The 26,818-nt window shown below is 65.9% G+C and overlaps 1 protein-coding gene across 1 annotated transcript; it reads right to left on the reverse strand.

Moving 5' to 3' along the window:
* Nucleotides 1-1,426: 1,426 nt before the first annotated feature.
* MUC6 (mucin 6, oligomeric mucus/gel-forming) lies at nucleotides 1,427-26,818 on the reverse strand. Its single transcript, XM_054725728.1, has 38 exons — nucleotides 26,755-26,818; nucleotides 23,940-24,002; nucleotides 23,466-23,709; nucleotides 23,245-23,371; nucleotides 22,825-22,915; nucleotides 22,647-22,756; nucleotides 22,347-22,554; nucleotides 22,110-22,232; nucleotides 21,650-21,770; nucleotides 21,376-21,514; nucleotides 21,162-21,266; nucleotides 20,980-21,052; nucleotides 20,769-20,906; nucleotides 20,408-20,569; nucleotides 20,235-20,329; nucleotides 20,005-20,137; nucleotides 19,640-19,889; nucleotides 19,508-19,560; nucleotides 19,313-19,422; nucleotides 18,785-18,936; nucleotides 18,520-18,661; nucleotides 18,310-18,420; nucleotides 17,749-17,934; nucleotides 17,415-17,654; nucleotides 17,183-17,339; nucleotides 16,881-17,024; nucleotides 16,568-16,630; nucleotides 16,057-16,111; nucleotides 14,768-14,995; nucleotides 12,027-12,299; nucleotides 10,989-11,417; nucleotides 10,470-10,898; nucleotides 10,270-10,349; nucleotides 9,187-10,163; nucleotides 3,897-4,248; nucleotides 2,431-2,469; nucleotides 1,935-2,037; nucleotides 1,427-1,631 (listed from the first exon to the last, which is right to left on the reverse strand). The coding sequence occupies exons 1-38, from the start codon at nucleotides 26,816-26,818 to the stop codon at nucleotides 1,427-1,429; spliced, it is 6,774 nt and encodes a 2,257-aa protein (XP_054581703.1).

Raw genomic sequence — 26,818 nt, forward strand, 5'->3', positions numbered from 1 at the left:
CCCACAGCCGCCCGAGTCACCAGCACCTCCGTGTGCGCCTCTGTGTCCAGGGGTCCTTGGAGGGACACGAGTGGCCTTTTAGTTTCCCTTTAATTGGTAGGTTTAACCGCTGGCGTGGCCGGCCACAGAAGTGACGCTCCTTGTGCTTCTGTTCAAGCTGCTGGCGGTGCTCCGGCACTGCCGTGTGGCCCGCCCGCCCGCGGGGCTCTCCTGTGTCTGTCTGCGCCCTCCCTGGAGCGACGCCTAGGCCGAGTGCCGTTGTAGGAGTGAGCCACCATGAAGCACGCTCCTTCCAAGGGCCAGGCAGCACCAGGACCATGACAGGAACGTGTGTGTTGTCCCAGGAGGGACGGGACAGTGACGGGAAGGTGGAGGGAAAACCCCCGCATGCAGAGGGAGGCCCCGAGGCTGTGCTGGCCATTGACCCCATGACGCGGCAGGGCGCCTGCCCGGGTGGGTCGTCCTCCAGAGGAGCGGTCGCCAACCTTTCGGACCTCCCGGACCACCAGTTGGCGGCCGCTGCTCCGGAGTGTGGCTGCCCGGCCGCGGCAGAAGCGTCAGTGCGCTGGAGGCGATGTGCCTTTGCTCTGCACGTGGGGTCAGGGTGTACGGTTGAGCCTCTGGGGTCCTCCTGCTGGGCCCCGTCCAGCCTTGGCTCTCCTCTGGGCGGGACGTTTGGGGTAGGCTGCCGCCTGGAGGCCGTGGGTCTAAGGGTTCCTCCTGGGGAATGAGCCTCCAGAGCTCACGGGGGGGATGACCCTACCACAGACTGGGAGCAGGATCCCACAGGAGGGAGGCTCCCCAGGAGAGTCCCGAGTGAGGGAGGGACCCTGGAGGTGGGCCCAAGGAGGGCGAGAGGGCCTGCGGGGGCGGGTCCTGGCCGATGCCGCCTGGCCTCATGGGGCAGGTGGGGCTTGGGGTTCACGGGTGCCAAGGGGCATGGAGACGACAAGCAGAGCTCAGGGTGGCCTCGTGCCTTGACCAGGGCCAGTTTATTTGTCCTCTGTTCAGGGGGTTTGTCGAGCATGGCGCTGGGACCCCTCCCCAGGGTGCGCTTGTTGGTGGGCAGGCTGGTGCCCTCACTTCCCTTCCCGACTGCTCGGCCCCTCTCCTTGCTGTCTCTTCCCTGCTCCTCGGTGCCCTTCCTCGGGCCCCGGGGTCTGGTTGGGCGGGGCTGGGCAGCTGCCCTCCAAGGCCGGGAGGCATGTGGACGACTGGTGGGCGTGTCCTGAAAGGCTTGTGTGGGGTGGGCCAGGGTCTGTGGGACCTCTGCCCGGAAGGCCTTCCTGCAGGTGCCTGGATGAGCTGCACCCCAGGGCTCCGAGGCCAATGCCTAGAAAGGGGCTGCTAGGCACAGCAAGCGGGGGATGGGGGAGTGGGGGTGGGGGTGGGGGTGGGGGTTGGGGGTGGGGTTGGGAGCGGTGCTTCATCCTCTCACCAGGGGGGCTGGCCCCTGGTCTCTGCAGCGCCAGGGGCCACACGTGCAGCGTTTGAACACTTGCAGCGTGAGCACCAGCTGCTTGCCCGGTGCTCCGGGGTCTGGACAGGGCAGGACCAGCTGCTTCTCGTAGTAGCCAAGGGGGTGGCAGCAGCTGCAGAGGGTGTCCACTTGGTTGGTGTACACGTTGAAGCTAAAGAATTGGCCGAGGGTACATGGTCAAGCCTGCGGCCTCGGGGAAGGATCCCCATTCCTCCCCATCCACCCCAGACAGGGGCAGACGCCGGCAGGGGCCTCAGGGCGGGGCCTCTGTGGTTGACCTTCCCCGCTGTCGCTGTCACTGTCGGGGGGTGGGGGGGTGTCAGCTGCAAGGGTGGTTGAGACGGGGCGGGAGATCCCACTGGACCTGCCCGACCACCCCCGGGAGCCTCTGTTGGGTGAGGCGGCTCCAAGCTCGAGCCCAGCAGTGGGTGGAGACTGCCCGCTGACAGCTCACCTGGCGGAGGAGGCGCACACACCCTCGCAGCGGGTCACTGTCACGTTGGCTGTGCACCCCTGGTAAGTGACCTCCTCCTCCAGCTCCCGCACTCGGCAGACCTCTGAGGAGTGCAGGCAGGCAGTGAGACGCCAGCCCCAGAGCCAGTGGCGGTGCGGCCCCTCTGGGGTCGGTACCTGGCCCTCAGGAGGTGGTGCTGGCGGACCTGCGGGCTCTGGGCCTGGGCTCCTCAAGCCCTGTCTGTGTGGGACGGGGGTGATGCCGGCCCAGGGAGCCAGGCGGTGAGAGGAGACTGGGCCCCATGGGGGCCGGTCGGCACTTACCTGGGCCCTACCTATGCCGTCTCTCCTTTTCCGAGCCCCCTGATCTCAGACCTCACCCCGGGAGTAAAGCCTGCTGGTCTCCCCCGAGGTCCAAGGCTGACTCAGGGGATGAGGCAGATTCCCACGCTGCTCCCCAGCCTCCCCAGCCACCTCCCCTCCCAGCTGATACCTACCTGCGGGCATAGGTGTGTCTGGTGTGCTGGGCTCCGAACCTGCGGGAGGGCCGAGGAGAGGACATCAGTGTCACCATATGGGAGCTTCCTGCAGGGTCTGTGGTCCCTGAGTGGACCCATGAGCTTTGACCTGAACCTAGGCCTTTTCCCAGGAGAAAGGTGTCACTGTGGGTGTCACTGTGAACAGTCCTGCCTGGGGCTTGTGAGGGGAGCCGAGTCCAGGCAGTGGTTGCCGCGGAGGGAACACCCAGGAGGGAGGGGAGCGGCGTCTCTGGAGGACAAGGTGGGTGCAGCTGGCCTGGGTGCAGAGGGCAGAGTGGACGCTGGCGGAGGCTGCAGGGCTGAGAGCCGTGCTGCTAGTCCCAGCTCGGCCCCTAGTGGTCACTGGGGTGAGGCATGGCCTGCCAGCCTTTGCTTTTCTCCCTGCAGCCCGGGGGAAGATGGGAATAGTTGCACCCCGGAGGATCCCTGCCAGCCCGAACCTCCTCTGAGCTCCGCAGGTGACAGCGGGGGAGGGCTGCTGAGCAGAGGGTCTCCTCACAGGGAGGCCAGGACAGCAGGGGAAAGGGGATCAATTGGGAAGTCCAAGTGCTCACTCCAGCCAGGTGCTGACAGAGTGAGGGACTTGGGTGGTTCCTCTTGTGGGTTTGTCAGGAGAGGTTCCTGGGGAGGAGGGAGGAGGATGCTGGGGAGGAGGATGCTGGAGAGGAGGGAGAGAGGATGCTGGGGAGGAGGGAAGAGGATGCTGGAGAGGATGCTGGGGAGGTGGGAGAGAGGATGCTGGGGAGGAGGGAGAGAGGATGCTGGGGAGGAGGGAAGAGGATGCTGGGGAGGAGGGAGAGAGGAACTGACGCCCTGTCAAGGAGGATTGAGAACAGGTCCCAAGGGTGGGGGAACATGAGGCATAGGACAGGACAGAGAGCAGAGGTATGGGGAAGCGTTGTGGGGGACATGAGACCCAGACCCCCTCAAGGCAAAGCTGGGGACACCCAGAGCATACACCCAGTCAGAGGCTAAGCTGGCCCCCCACCCCCATGCGGCCTGCTGTGCCAGGAGAGGGGAAGGCTTTCGGAGCAGGAAAGGAGACCTGCCCCCTCCAACCAGCAGAGAGGAGACCTGCCCCCTCCAACCAGCAGACCTGCCCCCTCCAAAGGAGACCTGCCCCCTCCAACCAGCAGACCTGCCCCCTCCAACCAGACCTGCCCCCTCCAAAGGAGACCTGCCCCCTCCAACCAGCAGACCTGCCCCCTCAAACCAGACCTGCCCCATCCAACCAGGACGATATGAGCACAGAGGGGGACAGGGGCAGGGAGGGACGAAGAGCCCAAGTGGTCATCGGCAGTGTAAGGGGTCAAGAAAAGGAGGGGGCTCCATGAGAGTGCCCCAGAGTGCTTCGCAGTAGAGAGGCAAGGCTAGGAGGGTGCAGTGCACCAGGTCATTGGATAGGCGGTGGACACGTCACTTACTAGAGTAGCTGGGCCCGGATGTGAGGAGAGAGGAGGCAGAGGACCATGCAGTGGGGGAGGAGGAGCTTCTGTGCGCAGTGATGGAGCTGGTCAGGAAGACAGTGGTCAGCAGTCCAGAGGTACCAGGATGCTTGGTAGTGAGGTTCGTGGCTGGAGAACTTCGGATGGATGTCACCCCCAGCGTGGATGACATGAGGCTGGGCATGGGAACTCGGGTGGTGAGAGAAGTGGATTGTGAGGTGGTGGAAACCGAACTCGTGGGAGCAAAGTGAGTAGTGAAGGGAGTGTGTGGCCCTATGGGTGTGGCCGTGGCTGTGTGTGTCCCCGGGCTCCCGGTGCCTGTACTGGTGGTCTTGGGTGACATGGTGGTGCGTGGAGCAGATGTGGTCCCAGAGTGGGCAGGTGCGGAGGGGTGTGACACCACGGAGGTGGAGGTTCTGGCTGTGCTGACAGAGTGAGGGGCTTGGGTGGTTCTTCGTGTGGTCGCTGTCCACGGCGGGGTGGAGGGTGAGAGCACTGTGCCCGTGGCAGGGACGTGTGTCGATGATGGAGAGGAGCCTGTTGGCCTTACAGTAGAGATGGAAGGAGAGTGGGTCTCTGGTTGTGTTGGGGTGACCACAATGTGAGAAGTGGGAGTGACAGAGGAGGTGGCAGAATTAGGGACCTGAGTGGATTGAGTGGTCCTGGATGGAGATGCGGTCGGGAAGGTGGTGGTGGTCCGGAATGATGTTCCTGTGGGCGGACCTGTAATGTGGGAGGTGGTGGACACAACACCTGTGGGGGCGGAGTGAGAAGTGAAGGGAGTGTGTGGCCCGTTGGGTGTGGCCGTGGCTGTGTGTGTCCCCGGGCTCCCGGTGCCTCTACTGGTGGTCTTGGGTGACATGGTGGTGCGTGGAGCAGATGTGGTCCCAGAGTGGGCAGGTGCGGAGGGGTGTGACACCAGGGAGGTGGAGGTTCTGGCTGTGCTGACAGAGTGAGGGGCTTGGGTGGTGCCTCGTGTGGTCGCTGTCCACGGCGGTGTGGAGGGTGAGAGCACTGTGCCCGTGGCAGGGACGTGTGTCGATGATGGAGAGGAGCCTGTTGGCCTTACAGTAGAGATGGAAGGAGAGTGGGTCTCTGGTTGTGTTGGGGTGACCACAATGTGAGAAGTGGGAGTGACAGAGGAGGTGGCAGAGTTTGGGACCTGAGTGGATTGAGTGGTCCTGGATGGAGATGCGGTCGGGAAGGTGGTGGTGGTCCGGAATGATGTTCCTGTGGGCGGACCTGTAATGTGGGAGGTGGTGGACACAACATCTGTGGGGGCGGAGTGAGAAGTGAAGGGAGTGTGTGGCCCGTTGGGTGTGGCCGTGGCTGTGTGTGTCCCCGGGCTCCCGGTGCCTCTACTGGTTGTCTTGGGTGACATGGTGGTGCGTGGAGCAGATGTTGTCCCAGAGTGCGCAGGTGCGGAGGGGTGTGACACCAGGGAGGTGGAGGTTCTGGCTGTGCTGACAGAGTGAGGGGCTTGGGTGGTGCCTCGTGTGGTCGCTGTCCACGGCGGTGTGGAGGGTGAGAGCACTGTGCCCGTGGCAGGGACGTGTGTCGATGATGGAGAGGAGCCTGTTGGCCTTACAGTAGAGATGGAAGGAGAGTGGGTCTCTGGTTGTGTTGGGGTGACCACTGTGTGAGAAATGGGAGTGACAGAGGAGGTGGCAGAATTAGGGACCTGAGTGGATTGAGTGGTCCTGGATGGAGATGCGGTCGGGAAGGTGGTGGTGGTCCGGAATGATGTTCCTGTGGGCGGACCTGTAATGTGGGAGGTGGTGGACACAACACCTGTGGGGGCGGAGTGAGAAGTGAAGGAAGTGTGTGGCCCGTTGGGTGTGGCCGTGGCTGTGTGTGTCCCCGGGCTCAGGGTGCCTCTACTGGTGGTCTTGGGTGACATGGTGGTGCGTGGAGCAGATGTGGTCCCAGAGTGGGCAGGTGCGGAGGGGTGTGACACCAGGGAGGTGGAGGTTCTGGCTGTGCTGACAGAGTGAGGGGCTTGGGTGGTGCCTCGTGTGGTCGCTGTCCACGGCGGTGTGGAGGGTGAGAGCACTGTGCCCGTGGCAGGGACGTGTGTCGATGATGGAGAGGAGCCTGTTGGCCTTACAGTAGAGATGGAAGCAGAGTGGGTCTCTGGTTGTGTTGGGGTGACCACAATGTGAGAAGTGGGAGTGACAGAGGAGGTGGCAGAATTAGGGACCTGAGTGGATTGAGTGGTCTTGGATGGAGATGCGGTCGGGAAGGTGGTGGTGGTCCGGAATGATGTTCCTGTGGGCGGACCTGTAATGTGGGAGGTGGTGGACACAACACCTGTGGGGGCGGAGTGAGAAGTGAAGGGAGTGTGTGGCCCGTTGGGTGTGGCCGTGGCTGTGTGTGTCCCCGGGCTCCCGGTGCCTCTACTGGTGGTTTTGGGTGAGATGGTGGTGCGTGGAGCAGATGTGGTCCCAGAGTGGGCAGGTGCGGAGGGGTGTGACACCAGGGAGGTGGAGGTTCTAGCTGTGCTGACAGAGTGAGGGGCTTGGGTGGTGCCTCGTGTGGTCGCTGTCCACGGCGGTGTGGAGGGTGAGAGCACTGTGCCCGTGGCAGGGACGTGTGTCGATGATGGAGAGGAGCCTGTTGGCCTTACAGTAGAGATGGAAGGAGAGTGGGTCTCTGGTTGTGTTGGGGTGACCACAATGTGAGAAGTGGGAGTGACAGAGGAGGTGGCAGAGTTTGGGACCTGAGTGGATTGAGTGGTCTTGGATGGAGATGCGGTCGGGAAGGTGGTGGTGGTCCGGAATGATGTTCCTGTGGGCGGACCTGTAATGTGGGAGGTGGTGGATACGGAACCTGTGGGGGCGGAGTGAGAAGTGAAGGGAGTGTGTGGCCCGTTGGGTGTGGCCGTGGCTGTGTGTGTCCCCGGGCTCCCGGTGCCTCTACTGGTGGTCTTGGGTGACATGGTGGTGCGTGGAGCAGATGTGGTCCCAGAGTGGGCAGGTGCGGAGGGGTGTGACACCACGGAGGTGGAGGTTCTGGCTGTGCTGACAGAGTGAGGGGCTTGGGTGGTGCCTCGTGTGGTCGCTGTCCACGGCGGTGTGGAGGGTGAGAGCACTGTCCCCGTGGCAGGGACGTGTGTGGATGATGGAGAGGAGCCTGTTGGCCTTACAGTAGAGATGGAAGGAGAGTGGGTCTCTGGTTGTGTTGGGGTGACCACAATGTGAGAAGTGGGAGTGACAGAGGAGGTGGCAGAGTTTGGGACCTGAGTGGATTGAGTGGTCCTGGATGGAGATGCGGTCGGGAAGGTGGTGGTGGTCCGGAATGATGTTCCTGTGGGCGGACCTGTAATGTGGGAGGTGGTGGACACAACATCTGTGGGGGCGGAGTGAGAAGTGAAGGGAGTGTGTGGCCCGTTGGGTGTGGCCGTGGCTGTGTGTGTCCCCGGGCTCCCGGTGCCTCTACTGGTTGTCTTGGGTGACATGGTGGTGCGTGGAGCAGATGTTGTCCCAGAGTGCGCAGGTGCGGAGGGGTGTGACACCAGGGAGGTGGAGGTTCTGGCTGTGCTGACAGAGTGAGGGGCTTGGGTGGTGCCTCGTGTGGTCGCTGTCCACGGCGGTGTGGAGGGTGAGAGCACTGTGCCCGTGGCAGGGACGTGTGTCGATGATGGAGAGGAGCCTGTTGGCCTTGCAGTAGAGATGGAAGGAGATTGGGTCTCTGGTTGTGTTGGGGTGACCACTGTGTGAGAAGTGGGAGTGACAGAGGAGGTGGCAGAATTAGGGACCTGAGTGGATTGAGTGGTCTTGGATGGAGATGCGGTCGGGAAGGTGGTGGTGGTCCGGAATGATGTTCCTGTGGGCGGACCTGTAATGTGGGAGGTGGTGGATACGGAACCTGTGGGGGCAGAGTGAGAAGTGAAGGGAGTATGTGGCCCGTTGGGTGTGGCCGTGGCTGTGTGTGTCCCTGGGCTCCCGGTGCCTCTACTGGTGGTTTTGGGTGAGATGGTGGTGCGTGGAGCAGATGTGGTCCCAGAGTGGGCAGGTGCGGAGGGGTGTGACACCACGGAGGTGGAGGTTCTGGCTGTGCTGACAGAGTGAGGGGCTTGGGTGGTGCCTCGTGTGGTCGCTGTCCACGGCGGTGTGGAGGGTGAGAGCACTGTGCCCGTGGCAGGGACGTGTGTCGATGATGGAGAGGAGCCTGTTGGCCTTACAGTAGAGATGGAAGGAGAGTGGGTCTCTGGTTGTGTTGGGGTGACCACAATGTGAGAAGTGGGAGTGACAGAGGAGGTGGCAGAGTTTGGGACCTGAGTGGATTGAGTGGTCTTGGATGGAGATGCGGTCGGGAAGGTGGTGGTGGTCCGGAATGATGTTCCTGTGGGCGGACCTGTAATGTGGGAGGTGGTGGACACAACATCTGTGGGGGCGGAGTGAGAAGTGAAGGGAGTGTGTGGCCCGTTGGGTGTGGCCGTGGCTGTGTGTGTCCCCGGGCTCCCGGTGCCTCTACTGGTTGTCTTGGGTGACATGGTGGTGCGTGGAGCAGATGTTGTCCCAGAGTGCGCAGGTGCGGAGGGGTGTGACACCAGGGAGGTGGAGGTTCTGGCTGTGCTGACAGAGTGAGGGGCTTGGGTGGTGCCTCGTGTGGTCGCTGTCCACGGCGGTGTGGAGGGTGAGAGCACTGTGCCCGTGGCAGGGACGTGTGTCGATGATGGAGAGGAGCCTGTTGGCCTTGCAGTAGAGATGGAAGGAGAGTGGGTCTCTGGTTGTGTTGGGGTGACCACAATGTGAGAAGTGGGAGTGACAGAGGAGGTGGCAGAGTTTGGGACCTGAGTGGATTGAGTGGTCCTGGATGGAGATGCGGTCGGGAAGGTGGTGGTGGTTCGGAATGATGTTCCTGTGGGCGGACCTGTAATGTGGGAGGTGGTGGATACGGAACCTGTGGGGGCGGAGTGAGAAGTGAAGGGAGTGTGTGGCCCGTTGGGTGTGGCCGTGGCTGTGTGTGTCCCCGGGCTCCCGGTGCCTCTACTGGTTGTCTTGGGTGACATGGTGGTGCGTGGAGCAGATGTTGTCCCAGAGTGCGCAGGTGCGGAGGGGTGTGACACCAGGGAGGTGGAGGTTCTGGCTGTGCTGACAGAGTGAGGGGCTTGGGTGGTGCCTCGTGTGGTCGCTGTCCACGGCGGTGTGGAGGGTGAGAGCACTGTGCCCGTGGCAGGGACGTGTGTCGATGATGGAGAGGAGCCTGTTGGCCTTGCAGTAGAGATGGAAGGAGATTGGGTCTCTGGTTGTGTTGGGGTGACCACTGTGTGAGAAGTGGGAGTGACAGAGGAGGTGGCAGAGTTTGGGACCTGAGTGGATTGAGTGGTCCTGGATGGAGATGCGGTCGGGAAGGTGGTGGTGGTTCGGAATGATGTTCCTGTGGGCGGACCTGTAATGTGGGAGGTGGTGGATACGGAACCTGTGGGGGCGGAGTGAGAAGTGAAGGGAGTGTGTGGCCCGTTAGGTGTGGCCGTGGCTGTGTGTGTCCCCGGGCTCAGGGTGCCTCTACTGGTGGTCTTGGGTGACATGGTGGTGCGTGGAGCAGATGTGGTCCCAGAGTGGGCAGGTGCGGAGGGGTGTGACACCAGGGAGGTGGAGGTTCTGGCTGTGCTGACAGAGTGAGGGGCTTGGGTGGTGCCTCGTGTGGTCGCTGTCCACGGCGGTGTGGAGGGTGAGAGCACTGTGCCCGTGGCAGGGACGTGTGTCGATGATGGAGAGGAGCCTGTTGGCCTTACAGTAGAGATGGAAGGAGAGTGGGTCTCTGGTTGTGTTGGGGTGACCACTGTGTGAGAAATGGGAGTGACAGAGGAGGTGGCAGAATTAGGGACCTGAGTGGATTGAGTGGTCTTGGATGGAGATGCGGTCGGGAAGGTGGTGGTGGTCCGGAATGATGTTCCTGTGGGCGGACCTGTAATGTGGGAGGTGGTGGATACGGAACCTGTGGGGGCGGAGTGAGAAGTGAAGGGAGTGTGTGGCCCGTTGGGTGTGGCCGTGGCTGTGTGTGTCCCCGGGCTCAGGGTGCCTCTACTGGTGGTCTTGGGTGACATGGTGGTGCGTGGAGCAGATGTGGTCCCAGAGTGGGCAGGTGCGGAGGGGTGTGACACCAGGGAGGTGGAGGTTTTGGCTGTGCTGACAGAGTGAGGGGCTTGGGTGGTGCCTCGTGTGGTCGCTGTCCACGGCGGTGTGGAGGGTGAGAGCACTGTGCCCGTGGCAGGGACGTGTGTCGATGATGGAGAGGAGCCTGTTGGCCTTACAGTAGAGATGGAAGGAGAGTGGGTCTCTGGTTGTGTTGGGGTGACCACAATGTGAGAAGTGGGAGTGACAGAGGAGGTGGCAGAGTTTGGGACCTGAGTGGATTGAGTGGTCCTGGATGGAGATGCGGTCGGGAAGGTGGTGGTGGTCCGGAATGATGTTCCTGTGGGCGGACCTGTAATGTGGGAGGTGGTGGACACAACATCTGTGGGGGCGGAGTGAGAAGTGAAGGGAGTGTGTGGCCCGTTGGGTGTGGCCGTGGCTGTGTGTGTCCCCGGGCTCCCGGTGCCTCTACTGGTTGTCTTGGGTGACATGGTGGTGCGTGGAGCAGATGTTGTCCCAGAGTGCGCAGGTGCGGAGGGGTGTGACACCAGGGAGGTGGAGGTTCTGGCTGTGCTGACAGAGTGAGGGGCTTGGGTGGTGCCTCGTGTGGTCGCTGTCCACGGCGGTGTGGAGGGTGAGAGCACTGTGCCCGTGGCAGGGACGTGTGTCGATGATGGAGAGGAGCCTGTTGGCCTTGCAGTAGAGATGGAAGGAGAGTGGGTCTCTGGTTGTGTTGGGGTGACCACAATGTGAGAAGTGGGAGTGACAGAGGAGGTGGCAGAGTTTGGGACCTGAGTGGATTGAGTGGTCCTGGATGGAGATGCGGTCGGGAAGGTGGTGGTGGTTCGGAATGATGTTCCTGTGGGCGGACCTGTAATGTGGGAGGTGGTGGATACGGAACCTGTGGGGGCGGAGTGAGAAGTGAAGGGAGTGTGTGGCCCGTTGGGTGTGGCCGTGGCTGTGTGTGTCCCCGGGCTCCCGGTGCCTCTACTGGTTGTCTTGGGTGACATGGTGGTGCGTGGAGCAGATGTTGTCCCAGAGTGCGCAGGTGCGGAGGGGTGTGACACCAGGGAGGTGGAGGTTCTGGCTGTGCTGACAGAGTGAGGGGCTTGGGTGGTGCCTCGTGTGGTCGCTGTCCACGGCGGTGTGGAGGGTGAGAGCACTGTGCCCGTGGCAGGGACGTGTGTCGATGATGGAGAGGAGCCTGTTGGCCTTGCAGTAGAGATGGAAGGAGATTGGGTCTCTGGTTGTGTTGGGGTGACCACTGTGTGAGAAGTGGGAGTGACAGAGGAGGTGGCAGAGTTTGGGACCTGAGTGGATTGAGTGGTCCTGGATGGAGATGCGGTCGGGAAGGTGGTGGTGGTTCGGAATGATGTTCCTGTGGGCGGACCTGTAATGTGGGAGGTGGTGGATACGGAACCTGTGGGGGCGGAGTGAGAAGTGAAGGGAGTGTGTGGCCCGTTGGCTGTGGCCGTGGCTGTGTGTGTCCCCGGGCTCCCGGTGCCTCTACTGGTGGTCTTGGGTGACATGGTGGTGCGTGGAGCAGATGTGGTCCCAGAGTGGGCAGGTGCGGAGGGGTGTGACACCAGGGAGGTGGAGGTTCTGGCTGTGCTGACAGAGTGAGGGGCTTGGGTGGTGCCTCGTGTGGTCGCTGTCCACGGCGGTGTGGAGGGTGAGAGCACTGTGCCCGTGGCAGGGACGTGTGTCGATGATGGAGAGGAGCCTGTTGGCCTTACAGTAGAGATGGAAGGAGAGTGGGTCTCTGGTTGTGTTGGGGTGACCACAATGTGAGAAGTGGGAGTGACAGAGGAGGTGGCAGAGTTTGGGACCTGAGTGGATTGAGTGGTCCTGGATGGAGATGCGGTCGGGAAGGTGGTGGTGGTCCGGAATGATGTTCCTGTGGGCGGACCTGTAATGTGGGAGGTGGTGGACACAACATCTGTGGGGGCGGAGTGAGAAGTGAAGGGAGTGTGTGGCCCGTTGGGTGTGGCCGTGGCTGTGTGTGTCCCCGGGCTCCCGGTGCCTCTACTGGTTGTCTTGGGTGACATGGTGGTGCGTGGAGCAGATGTTGTCCCAGAGTGCGCAGGTGCGGAGGGGTGTGACACCAGGGAGGTGGAGGTTCTGGCTGTGCTGACAGAGTGAGGGGCTTGGGTGGTGCCTCGTGTGGTCGCTGTCCACGGCGGTGTGGAGGGTGAGAGCACTGTGCTCGTGGCAGGGACGTGTGTCGATGATGGAGAGGAGCCTGTTGGCCTTACAGTAGAGATGGAAGGAGAGTGGGTCTCTGGTTGTGTTGGGGTGACCACTGTGTGAGAAATGGGAGTGACAGAGGAGGTGGCAGAATTAGGGACCTGAGTGGATTGAGTGGTTCTGGATGGAGATGCGGTCGGGAAGGTGGTGGTGGTCCGGAATGATGTTCCTGTGGGCGGACCTGTAATGTGGGAGGTGGTGGACACAACACCTGTGGGGGCAGAGTGAGAAGTGAAGGGAGTGTGTGGCCCGTTAGGTGTGGCCGTGGCTGTGTGTGTCCCCGGGCTCCCGGTGCCTCTACTGGTGGTCTTGGGTGACATGGTGGTGCGTGGAGCAGATGTGGTCCCAGAGTGGGCAGGTGCGGAGGGGTGTGACACCAGGGAGGTGGAGGTTTTGGCTGTGCTGACAGAGTGAGGGGCTTGGGTGGTGCCTCGTGTGGTCGCTGTCCACGGCGGTGTGGAGGGTGAGAGCACTGTGCCCGTGGCAGGGACGTGTGTCGATGATGGAGAGGAGCCTGTTGGCCTTACATTAGAGATGGAAGGAGAGTGGGTCTCTGGTTGTGTTGGGGTGACCACAATGTGAGAAGTGGGAGAGACAGAGGAGGTGGCAGAGTTTGGGACCTGAGTGGATTGAGTGGTCCTGGATGGAGATGCGGTCGGGAAGGTGGTTGTGGTCCGGAATGATGTTCCTGTGGGCGGACCTGTAATGTGGGAGGTGGTGGATACGGAACCTGTGGGGGCGGAGTGAGAAGTGAAGGGAGTGTGTGGCCCGTTGGGTGTGGCCGTGGCTGTGTGTGTCCCCGGGCTCCCGGTGCCTGTACTGGTGGTCTTGGGTGACATGGTGGTGCGTGGAGCAGATGTGGTCCCAGAGTGGGCAGGTGCGGAGGGGTGTGACACCAGGGAGGTGGAGGTTTTGGCTGTGCTGACAGAGTGAGGGGCTTGGGTGGTGCCTCGTGTGGTCGCTGTCCACGGCGGTGTGGAGGGTGAGAGCACTGTGCCCGTGGCAGGGACGTGTGTCGATGATGGAGAGGAGCCTGTTGGCCTTACAGTAGAGATGGAAGGAGAGTGGGTCTCTGGTTGTGTTGGGGTGACCACAATGTGAGAAGTGGGAGAGACAGAGGAGGTGGCAGAGTTTGGGACCTGAGTGGATTGAGTGGTCTTGGATGGAGATGCGGTCGGGAAGGTGGTGGTGGTCCGGAATGATGTTCCTGTGGGCGGACCTGTAATGTGGGAGGTGGTGGACACAACACCTGTGGGGGCGGAGTGAGAAGTGAAGGGAGTGTGTGGCCCGTTGGGTGTGGCCGTGGCTGTGTGTGTCCCCGGGCTCCCGGTGCCTCTACTGGTGGTCTTGGGTGAGATGGTGGTGCGTGGAGCAGATGTGGTCCCAGAGTGGGCAGGTGCGGAGGGGTGTGACACCACGGAGGTGGAGGTTCTGGCTGTGCTGACAGAGTGAGGGGCTTGGGTGGTGCCTCGTGTGGTCGCTGTCCACGGCGGTGTGGAGGGTGAGAGCACTGTGCCCGTGGCAGGGACGTGTGTCGATGATGGAGAGGAGCCTGTTGGCCTTGCAGTAGAGATGGAAGGAGAGTGGGTCTCTGGTTGTGTTGGGGTGACCACAATGTGAGAAGTGGGAGTGACAGAGGAGGTGGCAGAATTAGGGACCTGAGTGGATTGAGTGGTCTTGGATGGAGATGCGGTCGGGAAGGTGGTGGTGGTCCGGAATGATGTTCCTGTGGGCGGACCTGTAATGTGGGAGGTGGTGGACACAACACCTGTGGGGGCGGAGTGAGAAGTGAAGGGAGTGTGAGGCCCGTTGGGTGTGGCCGTGGTTGACCTGGTCCCTGGGCTTGTGTGTGCTGTGCTGTGGCCTGAGGTGCTCCCTGGTGATCCTGTGGTGGTTCCTTCGGTTTGGTGGGGCGTCGAGTGGCCTGTGGAAAGTGATGCGTTAATGGTTGTTATGTCGCCGTGCCCGGAGAGTGCTCTCCCACCTGCCTCTGCTTGTGCTCCCCACGCTGGGCTCCCCTACACCTAGGGTCCCCTCGTTTTCCCTGACTCTGCTCATGATGGTTCTTGCGTTTGTGTTTCTCTCCTGCAGGCGTGTACGGCCCCTCTCTTTCCCCCGCACTCCGCGTGGCTGTGATGGGCTTCCGTTACTGACGGGCTCCTTCCTGTCGGGATCTTTCTGGAATTTTGACGTGTGGCCCTGATTTCAGACCTGGTCACTGCCATCTAGAACCAGTGCCTTTGCGACCTCTGGCGTCGCCAGGGCCCTGTCCTCACCTGGTGTGGGGGCAGCCGTGGTGGGTGGGCGTGTCGGCACTGTGGCGGGGAGAGGTGCAGAGAGCACGTGGTTAGCTGTAGGCTCAGGCTGGTGCTGTGCTGCCTGCCCCGCGGCTCCCTGTTGGGTTGGAGGCGTCCCCTCCTGGGCTTTGTGGACTGCTCTTATACGCGGTTCTGCAGCCCGGGCTGGGCGCTGGAGCACCTGTGCTGTCTCCTCTCTGTGGGGGCCTGCGTGGGGTAGCCTTACCTTGGGGGGACCCTGTGGTGGGTTCTGGTGTGGTTGGCGTTGGCCATGCCGCCGTGGTGCGCACTGTGGACCGAGCTGTGGATTGCGTGGCTGTGCTGAGCAGGGGTGCGGTGGGCTGTGTGGTAGCCCGAGTCACAGTAGGTCCCGTGGCTGTTGACGTGGGAGTGGCTGTGGGGGCTGGCCCTGACGTGGCTCGTGTGGTGATGGCGGAGGTCGTTCGAGGTGACGCTGCAGGGAACAGGGCCCAGCACATCCCACCGGACCATCTGCCCTCCCCTTTCCCTGCCCCACCTGTGCCACTGGAGCCTGGCCAGCGGGGCGCACTGAGCTACCCCCCCAAGAAGGGCGTGTGCCTTCCCCTCGCCGACACGCACGTCCTTCCTCAGCTGACCTTGACTCGGGGCCTCAGTGCTTTCCAGCGGCCACAGGCTCACTGGGCCGCTGGCTGGCCCTTCACCTGCCTGCTAGCAGGACCCACGGCATGTCCCCTCATGGTCCCTGGGCGGCAGGGGCTGCTGTGTGGGCTCATGGGGGCTGGCCTATGCTCCCCGCACCCGCAGGTCCCACATGCTTCTCAGTGACAGTGCCAGGCAGCCAGGATCCGCCACATCCCACGGCCAGCTTGTCCTTCAGTCCCGCCTTCTGTGCCGAGCATCTGCTGCCCTCCCCGCACCCAGGGAGCGTGTCTGATCGTCACGCGTTCCCGCCCCCACAGGGGCCTCACCTCCCGAGGAGACGGTGGGTTCTGGCCGCGTGGTCGGGGCCGTCCCCGTCTGTGCGGAGGAGGGGGCCGAGGCCGTGGGGGTTGCAGGTGTGGCACGGGAGCTTGGTGAGGGTGCCGTGGAGCTGAGGGGCCCCGTGGTTCTGGGGGTGGCTGTGATGTTGGGGGTGGCCGAGGTAGGCCTGGCTTCAGTGGAGGGCGAGCCTGAGTGAGGCAGAAAGGCTGTGACCGTGGGCACAACCTTGGGAGGAGCCCCCTCTCTTGGCTGCTGAGCCATGTAGCCCCCCGCCCCCAGGTGGGCTGCACAGGAGGCACCGGGTGGAAAGCCCTGTGCCCCGCTGAGGGCAACATCCAGTCCCTTTGGCCTTGCTGTGACAGTGGCCGTCCAGCCAGGAGCCACGCTTTCCATGCCCCTCCCCTCTGCTGTCCTGGTCAGCGCCGCTTGCCCCCGCCATGTGGGGCAGCCCAGCCTTGCCCGCATGCCAGCCAGCGGCTGCAGGGATGGGCACAGGCTGGGCTGACGGTGCCCAGGGACGAGCCCGGGGAGAGCGCTGCTTCACCTTGGCACCTAGTGTGTGCGCAATCACCTGTGGTGGGCGGCGGCGGCGTGGTGGGCAGCAGCACTGCAAGAGGAAGCGTGGTCAGTGCTGTCACCACGTGCCGCCCCTCCCGGTCCCGCCCTCCAGGGGTGTCCCTAGGCGGGCGCCTGCTTCTCAGTCCTTCTCCCCTCTTCCCCCCAGGTCTTCTCTTCTCCCAGCACCACTGCCTAACCGTGGTGATGCCTGGCAGCAGGACGCTGTCCAGCGCCCACCTGTGGTAGCTCCATGCCAGGTGTCACCCACATACCCAGTAGGCTGGCAGAGCCTGGGTTGCCCTCAGCTGGGGGCTGGGTGTGGGTGCGTCAGCATTTGGGGAGGGAATCCTGATGGTTTTCCCTTGGTGTTTGCTGTCTGGGGTATGGGGGTCCCAGCACCTCAGGGGCACAGCTGGGGAGTAGGATGCTGGAGAACTGGCCAGAGGTTTGTGCAGGGGCTCTGCTGTGGGGGCTGGGTGGGCATGGGGGCTGGGTCTGAGCTTACTGCACTGCACGCATGTCCCCTTGTCCTGGTCGAAGTACTCATCCTGGGAGCAGTTGTAGCAGCCTAGGGGGCGGTGCGAGAGAGGCCAGCCCTCAGTGCCGGAGCCGAGCCCCTCTTCTGTCCCAGCCACTCCTGGCCTCTCCACCGAACTGCAGAGGCAGGTACCCCCTTGTCCCCGACCCCAGCCACCCTGCCCTGTGCCTGTCACAGCCCCCTGGCTGCAGGCTGGGCCCTCGTCCACCATCCTGTCTTGATTCACCGGCCGGGAGGCCATCAGTCGTCTGGCCCAACCTCGCCCTCTCCTCGCCCGCACCTTCGATGTTGGTGTCTGGATGGCTCTGCAGCTGCTGGGGGCAGAGGCACGGCTGGTAGTGCCACGTGCAGTTGGTCTCCTGGGCGTACTGGTACTGGCCGTCGCCCGCCCGCGTGTGGGAGTTGTAGAAGTCGCAGTAGATGGCTGGCAGGATGGGTGCCTGTCAGGCGGCCGTGAGCCCCCCGCACGGGCCTGGGAGGCTCAGGGTCCCTCTGCAGGTCCCTCTGCAGGGCACAGCCTGCTGCCCACCCGGGAGAGGTGCTGCCGCCATGGCTGCGCCCGGTGGGGGACAGGATACTCACGGCAGAAGTCGGGGGCCCTCCAGTCCACGCACACGCCCTTGTCCAGGCAGGCCTTGGCGTAGGCGGCCACAGCGTCGCATAGGCACTCACAGTCCCCACCCATGTCGCACCCACATGTGTCGTGCACGCAGGCCTCGTAGTAGGGCAGGCGGTACACCTGCGGGAGTGGCCCTCAGTGTCTGCCGTCCACCCGCCTGCTCAGGCCCGCCCCCCGCCCCGCGGCGCAGCTCACCTGGCTGTGGCAGGCGGCGAAGGTCTGGCTATTGATGATGCTGCACTTGCGCTCGGCCCAGGCGCGGCGGAAGGCGTTGAGGCTGCAGGGGTCCACCGTGAGTCTGGCATCTCCGCACAGCGGGCTCTCCTTCCACGAGTTCACAAACTCCAGCTCGCTGGACGCCACGTACTTGCTGCGTGTCTCAAAGTCATCCTTCATGTTCCCGTTGTAGTTGCCGCACAAGCCGCACAGGGGGTCCTGCGGGGACTGGTGTCAGGCGGGCAGATGGGCGGTGGGTGCTGCCCCCCCCGCCCCCCCCCCCCCCAGCGACCTGGGCAGTGGCGCGTGGTACCTGCGAGGCTCGCGAGATCTTGATGGAGACGGTCATGTGCTTGTTCCAGATGACGGTCAGGTTGTAGCTGCTGCCGATGGTGACGTCCAGTAGCAGGTGCAGGGAGCCAGGCCTGACCCGGAAGTACACCTGGGGGTCTGTCCCGCTGACCGTGTAGTTCCTGTCCGCCAGCACGATGGACAAGCCCTGTGGGGCAGGGCTGTCACCAGGCTGCCAGCCCCAAGCCTGGGCGGCTGCTGAGTGCCACCAGCTCTGCTCCCGCCCGTGCTCCCCTGCACGGTGCCGTTAAGGACACGACCGGACGGCGCCTGCTGAGGGCCAGCTCTGGGCTGGGCCTGTCCTCTAGAGCTTGCCTTCGGCGGGAGGTTCCAGAACGTCATGGACACTGAGCTGAGGGCTGAGCCAGGGTTCTGGGAGGCTCCCCACCCCACGTCCAGCCCCAGGACCTGCTGCCCGTTGTGTGGACGAGGAAGCAGAGGGGCAGCAAGCGCTGGCGGCACCGAGCGGCCCGGACCTGGCGCCGGGTGGCTGCCTTGAGGGGACACCCACCAGCCCACTCACCCCTAGGGACATCCTGATGGCCCGGGAGCAGGTGACACCCGATTTCCCACACACGACGTTCTCCGTCAGGATCTTGAAGGTGGGCCGGGAGTCATTGGTGCCGCAGCCATCCTGTGGGGAGGGAGCGCTGAGGAGGAGCCCACCAGGAGCCCCCGAGTCCTCCCAGGGCCTCCTCGTGGCCCCCGTGGCCCCTCCCCTCCAGGGCCTCACCGTGGCCAGGATGTACTCGCAGCTGCCCTCGAACACGAAGCGCTGCCCGTCGAAGGTGACCACGTGGCCCTCCCCGTAGAGCGTGCAGGTGGACGAGCAGTGGGCGCTCTGCCGGCACGTCCACTTCCCCCTCGAGCAGGTGCTGCCGGGAGCAGGGAGCTCTGGGCTCAGGCCCGCCGCACCCACCCCCGCAGGAGGCTGCTTCCCAGCCCCACCGGACCCTGCGGACAGCCCTGTGCCGGGCATGCGGGTGGGACTGGCTTACCAGGCCTTACAGTCGGTGTGGAGCTCGGCGCCCCGGGGGTAGGAGACCCCCGCAAACTCGCACGGGCACTCCTCGGGGGGCACGCACTGCCCGCTGGCGTTCTCGTAGAGCCCCTCGGCACAGACGCAGCCGGGCTCGCACTTGGTGGGCACCTGCAGGGCGGAGGTCAGCAGCCCCTGGGAGGGTGGCCCCCTGTGGGCCCTCTGCCCCTGCATTCCTTCCAGACCCCTCCACCTGCTCGTGGCCTTTCCCTCGGCAGCCTCCCTCCCTCAGGAAAGTTCCGGCGCCTCCATGCCTCAGGCTGGCCTATTGTACCCCCTACCCCTCCCCAAGTTGGGGGCCCCAGCCCACCTTCCTCAGGGAACCCCCCAGACTGAGCACACTGCCCTCCAGCTGCTGGGCCTCCCAGCCCCACTGGCCACGCCTCTCAGGGACAGGGTTGTGGGCAGAGCCTCTCCTGAGGATTCTGGGCTTCTTCCCACGACCCAGAGAGGCTGGGAGCCCTGCCCTCGCCCTCCCCAGCCTTACACAAGGGGTGCCCGTAGCCAGCATCTGGCATGTGGGGGCACAGGCCGCCCCAAACTTGTTCCTCGAGGACTGGCTGCAGGACTGGAACGTCTTGGGGGCCGAGCAGGATGCTGCAGGGAAGGGGGCTGGTGAGGCGGGCTCAGCGGAGGCCAGGGCCCCTCGCGGTCCAGGTCGCTGCTCCGCTGTGCTACGTACCCAGGAGCATCGGCGGCCGCCCAGGGCAGCTCAGCCGCCCGTTGGAACAGTAGCTGCAAGAGAGGCCGTGTGAGGGGGTGGCCTGGGGCGCGGCTGCAGGGGGCGGGGCTGCCACCCGGGACCCTCACGCACCAGATGACGCCCTCGACCACAGTGGACTGGCCGGCCAGGACGAGCTTGTGGTTGTCCAGGAGGCAGGGGCACTGGGCCTTGCGCACGCACTCGGCCCTGTGGTTGAGGTAGGTGCCCTCGGGGCAGTTGCAGCCTTCCACGGGCACGGCGCTGGGGTGGCACTCGGCGGCGCGGTCGGACAGGGAGAGGCAGGTGCGGCCGCAGGCCCGGCTGTCGTAGCTGTAGGTCTGGTTGCCCGTGCAGGGGACGGCTGCGGGGAGCCTGGCGTCAGGATGGCTGGGCAGAGCTTGGCCCGACCCGGTCACAACCCCACCCTCCGCATGACCGCCGGCTCCCGCCGCCCCGCCCCGCCTGGCAGCACGCACTGCAGTTGTCGACGCTGCTCCTCCAGCCCCAGAGCAGGACGCCCCGGGAGGCGCAGGCGTGGGCGTAGTCCCCCAGGGCGGCGCAGATGTGCGGGAAGGTCTCCTCGTAGTTGCAGGCCTGGTACACGCACCTCTGCGGGCAGACAGCAGCGTAGGCGCCCGCCATCCACACCCTGTCCCCGAGGTGCCCCACCCCGCAGCCCTCCTGGCCACGTGCAAGCCCCGCCTACCCTGTAGAAGGGGTGGGGGTTCACCACGGCGTGGCACCTCTCGAAGACCGTGCCCTTGTTCACCAGCACCGCGCAGTGGGTCTCCGCGCACACCTCTGCGGGGACAAGCCCCGTGAGTCCCCGCGCCCCCAGCGTGGGTTTCCCGCCCGCACAGCCCTCCGGCCGGCACTCACTGTTGAGCTGGCTCATGGAGCAGGGGTCGGTCTCACGCTCCAGGGCGGCCGGGCAGTTCCCTGCCCGCCAGGAGTCCACGAAGAGCGAGGCCGTGCCCTCAGGGATGCCCATGCTGGTCGTGAAGTCATCCGTCGTGTCCCCGTTGAAGTTGCCGCAGAGCCCTGAGCCAGCCAGGCCGTGAGGGGGGCGTCCCGCGTCCCAGTCCTGCCCCGCGGCCCCTAACCGGGCCCCGGGCAGGAGGCCAGCACCAGCCGCACCCCTGGGGGGCCGGCCCAGGCCCCGGGGCTGGACCTGCTGGGTCCCCTGAGTCTCTGTGGGGCCCCTTCGTTTCCCGGGAGGTCAGGCCAGGCGGGGACTCACCTCGGGTCTGGCCTCTGAACTGAGGCCCGACGGTGATGTAGGCCTGGAACACGGGCTGCAGCTGCACCACCAGCTCCAGCCCGAAGGTGGTGGCCATCTGCAGGTGGGTGGACGTCTGCTTGAAGACCGTGATGTTGCCTGCGGGACAGAGGCTCAGCGGGCGGCGGCTCTGGGCCCGGCCCCCGGGGCGCAGGCAGGGGCTGCGACCTACCGGTCTTGTATGGCAGCCACTTGGCGTCTCCATTGTTGGCGACCACCTCATCCTGGGAAATCACGATCTTGTCCTGGAGGGAGGGCGCTGAGTCACTGGGGGCCGGAGGGGTGGCTGGGCCGCGGCAGGGACCGTGTGCTCAGGCTGGGCGGGCGCAGTGGCGGCAGACGGGGCGGCCTTACCTGGCTGGACACGTAGATGAGGGCGACCAAGGAGGTCTCCGAATGCGAGTACCCGGACTTGTCGTAGGCGGCCATGAGGGAACCCCCGTCGGGGAGCTGGGGGCTCTAGGGAGGACAGTAAGCACAGAGGGCCGGGGGCTCGTGGGGACCCCTCCTGGCGGGACCCCTTGTGAGACCCCCACCCCGTGGTGACCCCTCGTGGCGGGCCTCCCACCTGGAGGAGGGTGTAGGTGCAGGTGCCGTGGAAGCGGTAGGGCCTGGCGTCGAACGTGGTCACAAAGGAGCCGCCTTCCAGGGCGCAGCGCCGGGGGCAGGGCCGCTCCTCGCACTTCCAGCGCCCCATAGTGCACTGGCTGGGGGTGGGGAGGGGGGCCCAGAGTGGTGGGGGCGCTCCCGGGTGTTCTGGGCCAGCAGAGCTGGCTGCCTCGGGCTGAGGCTGCCCCTGACCCCCCGAGCCCCCACGTCCCCCCATCCCCTCCTGTCCTCACCAGGTGCGGCAGGCGTCGGCAGTGACCGCCCCGGGGGCGTAGGCCACGCCGCCGAGCGTGCAGGGGCACTGGGCGACGGGCACGCAGGTGAGGTTTTTGGAAACGTCGTCGAGAACCGTACCTGCAGGCAGGAGCTTCCTGGGGCTGCGTGGGGAGACCCCTCCCCTCCGGGGGCCTCCCGGCCTGCGCCCCAGGAGGGCTTGTCCCCCTTCACACCCCCAGTCCCGTCTGGGCTGCACGCTCAGCGTTCTGCCCCCTCGTGCCGACAGGCCCCCGCCCAGGGCTCACCTCCTCCCAGTAGCCTCCTGGGCCCACCCCCGCGGGGACACTCCTCCCTGTCCCGTGGATCAGCCCATGTGGCCGTGAGCACTTAAGGGGTCCTGGTCCCAGGGAGCCAAGAGGGGCCACATGCTGGGTGGGTGGGGCTCATCTGGAGGGTCCGTGGGGAGAGGCGCGCCACCTGCTGGGCAGAAGCAGCCGAAGGTGCAGGAGCGGGCACAGCTGTGCTGCGGGTGGGAGCAGGTCCTGACGCAGGCCTCGCCGCACTCCTGGTACACCTGGTTGGCCGGGCACTGGCCCAGCGCTGTGTGTACACGGGCCCTGGTGAGCAGGCAGGCAGCCCTGGGCCCTGCCCCCCCCAACCCCTCCCCACCAGGCCTCCTGGCCCTGGCCCTCCCTGCAGCCTCCTAGGACTCACAGCAGAGGCCGGGCCTCCGCCAGCGGCTGACGGGCTGGCCGGCGAGGCTGCAGCGGCGCGAGTACTCGGAGAGCGTGGCGCAGGCGCAGCTCTGCTGGCCCGGCCGGGCACACGCGGCCACGTCGGCCTGGCAGCTCTGCACGAAGGGCTCCTTGGGCACGTCGCACTCGGGGGCCACCAGGGCCAGCAGCTGGGCACAGGTCCGGGCCTGGGCAGAGGGCCATCGGTCACGGGGAGAAGGCCGCGCCCCGCACCCAGTGCTTCCACACGGAAGGCTGCGCGGGCTCCGCCCTCACGTACGTGCTCTGCCTGCAGGACCCGGGGGCCGGGGATGGCCTCGTGGGTGCAGATCTCGTTGGGGTCGTCCAGCTTCTGGAGGGCGGCGTACTTGTGGGGCTCCAGGCGCGTGCCTGCAGGGGGCGGGACGCAGGGTCAGCACCCGGGCTGGGCGCAGGGGGCCCCGCCCGCCCCCACCTACCGTCCTCGCTCAGAAACTCGTTGGTCTTCTCGCCGTCAAAGTTCCCGCAGAGCCCGCACATCCTGCCCATGTGCCTGTCCTCCACCAGGACCTGCGGGCGAGGGCGGGCGGTCGGCACACGGGGTGAGCGGGGAGGGGCGGGGCTCCCTGGCCCGGGGACCCCTCGCCCAGATGCAGAGACGATGCCTCACCGAATAGGTTGTGACCGCCCTCCCTCCCGGGACCTCTTTTCTTGCTGGATGGTCCTCACTTTCAAATGGGGAAACTGAGCCTCCAGCAAAGCCCAGGCCCATCCGGGCTCCTGGCCGGAGTCCGCCGAGCTGAGGAGCTGGGGGACTGGTCCGGACCCCCCCCTCAGGGGCAGCCCCCAGCCCTGCCCACCAACACCTGCCGCAGGTGCAGCCCCCACTGCGTCCTCACCATGAGGTGGGCGCCGGGGCCCCACAGCACCACCAGCTCCAGCTCCAGCTGCTTGGCCACCAGCCGCACGCTCTGGCCGAAGGGGGTGATCTGCAGCCCGTTGCTGGTGTAGGGCAGGCTGACGGCTCTGCAGGGGGGAGCGGTCAGCGGCTGCCCTCCGCCCTGGCCATTCCCTCGGCCCCGGCCCCCGCTCCCAGCCCCGGTCCTGGCCCCTGACCGACCCCACGTCCTTGATGGAGATGGCTCCCTGCTGCACCGTGACCACCGCGGCCCCCAGCTCCACGATGATCCGGGAGATGTCCCCGCCGGGCTCTCGCCGCAGCTGGACGCTGAAGGTGGGGGAGGAGGCGTCCTTGCAGATGGCCGCAAAGATGTAGTTGCAGGTCCCCTCGAAGTCATACACGTGGCCGTCGAAGGTGGAGAAGTGGCCGGTCCCCCACGTGGAGCACCAGCCCCTGCCGGGCGCTGTGGAGGGAGCCGGTGGGTCTCGGGGTTCTGGGTCCCCTGGCCGGCAGGGCCCTGGGGAGCCCATGCTCGCGACCTCCCAAGTTTCAGGCCCACTGAGCCTCACGGGGAGCCAGCTGCTGCCAGCAGCCCCGCCCCCCAGGCCCCAGCACAAGCTGGGCTCCCAGGCCCCTGTGGCTGCAGGTCCCTTGTGGAAAGCCCAGACCTTGTGGCAGAGCCTTGGTCCTCACCTGGCTGTGGGGAGTCCTTCAGCCCCTGGGGTCCTGGGTGGGCAAAGGAGGTGTCGTCCAGACCTGCGTGGACAGGGCCCATGTCAGTGCCGGGCCCGGCCACCGCTGCTCCAGGGCACAGCCCGCCCGGGTACTCAGAGCCTGGCTGTGAGCGGGCCCAGGGCTGGGCAGCCACAGCGCGGGCACCAGGCCTGAGCCCAGCCCGCTGGGCCCTCCACACCCGTCTCCGTTCGCCAGCTCGCTCATTCACTCGTTCACTCGCTCACCAGTTCCGCACCCTGCACGCAGCCAGCACCTGCTGTGGGCCTGTCCCCTGCTGGGTGCAGGAGACACAGTGGGCATGCGGTCCCTGCTCCTGAGAGCCCCCAAGGGGGGCGAGGCGCACACGCACACACACAGGCACGGGCACAGCCACACGCACACACACACGCACAGGCACGGGCAGTGAGCAGAGCGCGTCGTGCTGGGAGGATGGGAGGTCCCTGGAGAGGTTCCTGTGGCCGAGGGCCGGGCCTCAGGGCGGGTGGGTCCTCCACACTGGACACTAGCCCCTCTGGTGCCCTCTGGCCCCGGGGCATCTGCTGGTCTGCCCACCAGGCTCCCATCGCTGCACCCCGGAGGCGCCAGGCCCTCAGGTCGGTAGGAGGGCCTGAGTGAGGGCGAAGCCTGTCGGCCCGCCGGCTCTGGGCAGGCTCCGTGGGTCTGGGTGGCCGGGCGGCCGGACTCCTGGGCTTCTGCACTGACCTCATTGGAGGGTGGGGAGGCGAGGGGGAGCCCTGAGCTCAGGGGCAGGGGAGAGTGAGGAGGAGCTCGGCCAGGGGGCTCTGTGGGATGGGACCCCTCTCTCCGCTGCACCCCTGTTTCCACCTCAGCCCACCTGGTCTCCCTCTGGAGTCCCCCTGGCTCTGCAGACCCTCAGCGAGGCTGGGGCCCGAAAAGGGGCAGAGTTGCCCCGATCCGCCAGCCCCAGGCGGTCCTGGGACTGTGGTGACCATGGCCAGAGAAGTGCCCTGGTGACATGGGTCACAGTGACTGCAGGGGCAGGAAGGTGACCCTGCTCAGGGCAGCTGAGCGGGGCCTCCCCTCCCTGCGGCCCTCCCCTGCCCCTGCCCCCGCTCCACCCGTCCTGGGCTGGAAGCAGCTCGAGGCGGTTCCTGCCTGCCCCGCCATCGCCACGCTGGTCCCTGTCTACTGTGCATCTCGGGGCGATGCCTGCTCCACGGCCGTGGGGTCCCGGCTGGGGTGGGAGGCAGAGGCCGGTGGGGCGGTGACCCTGGGGCGGCCCTGCCCCGCGGTGGTGATCAGGTGGGTCTGCGTCTCCGCTCACGTCTGTGCCCCCAGAGGGGCGCTCCCAGTCCCCGGCCACCTGGTGCTGCCTCCTCCAGCCCTGCCGCGTCCTGTCCGTCACCGCGCGCTCCCCACGCGGGCTGGGCCTCGGGCTCTGCCTTGACAGTGACCCCACCCCTCCTTGGCCGCAGGGGCTCCTTTGAAGACGCTCAGGAGACCGGCGTGCTTCCCGCCACGGTCAGGGCAGGCACTGACCCCTGGCCGGACCCTGGCAGCCTCCGCCCCGGCCCGGCCATGCGGTGCAGAGCACTCGCCGTCCTGCACGCTTGGCGGCCCCCGCCCCTGCCTGTCCTCCCTCGGCACTTTCCCGGCCCCACAGTCCCAGGCCCCCAGGCCCCGGCTGCAGACCTCCTGCCCCTGGTCCAGGAGGGCAGGACCTGCCTCCGTCCCTCCCAGGCCGGCGGGAAGGTGGTGCTGAGGCTCAAGACCTGCCCCACCCTCTGCTGCTCACACAGCCTCCCCCCCCGCCCCCCCGCAGGGCTCCAGGGCTCCTCCCTCCTCCCCCAGGTTCTGGGTCCAGATCTGGGCCCCAGGGCCCGGGAGGGGCCCAAGGAGGTGTGCTCAGCGGGGCAGGGGTCCTGAGGGCTCAGCAGCGCTTGCGGGAAAGGCGGTGCCTAGAAGGGGAGGGGCTTTGTGGAGTGGGGGCGGGGCGGCCCAGGGGACCTACTGGGCTGGTGTCTGCAGCCACCCCTGCACCTGGGCCCATTCCCTGCTCCCCTGAGGCTGGTGGGGACATGGGGCCACCAGGGAGGGGCTTGCGGGTCCAGGACTGAGGAGAGGAGAGGGAGTCCCTGGGCTCCCGCGGGCAGAGGAGCCACGGGCCTGGTGCTGGTCAGTGAGGAGGGCTGGGGCAGGAGCGGTGCCAGGTGGGCGGAAGGGACGGGCATGAGGGTGTACGGACGGGGAAGGGGACCTGCCCTGGGGTGGATGGGTGGGACGGTGGGCTCGTGGCAGCCACGTGAGGGGGAGATGTTGCCCCCACTTTCACAGATGGGGAACCCGAGGCCCATCGCTCGCGGCCAGGACCCACGGAGCTGGGCCTCCACCGGGGTGTTGCGGCCCCAGTGCCCACAGGCCCTGCATCACTGTGGCTGCCCCTGGGGACCTGTGCCCTCTCAGGACCTGGGGGGGGGGGGCGGCGGTGCCAGCTGAGGGCTGAGCCTGAGCCCTGTCCACCCAGCTCGGGCCTGGCGCTCCGGCTGCGGAGGACACTGCCTGTCCCCGTGGGACCCCCGCCCGCCCAGGCCCCGAGTCCGTCCTCTCTGGCACGCGGCCTTGGCACCCTCTGACCCTCGCTGGCTGGGGTGACCCAGGCCTTGGCCAGAGCAAGGAGGGGCCTGGCATCCACATCATGGTGGCCAGCCAACTTCTGGCCGAGTCGGGAAGTGAGAGGCCGGGGAGACTCTCCCAGGCCCGGGGTGGCCGGAGACTTCGAGGCCACGGCCCCCACTCACTGGCGCCCACTCACCGGCGCCGAGCAGGGCTCCCCCGCAGGACAGCAGCAGCAGCAGCAGCAGCCGAGGCCCCAGCAT

This window comes from Eptesicus fuscus, chromosome 13 (genome assembly GCF_027574615.1).
Source record: "Eptesicus fuscus isolate TK198812 chromosome 13, DD_ASM_mEF_20220401, whole genome shotgun sequence".
NCBI lineage: Eukaryota > Metazoa > Chordata > Mammalia > Chiroptera > Vespertilionidae > Eptesicus > Eptesicus fuscus.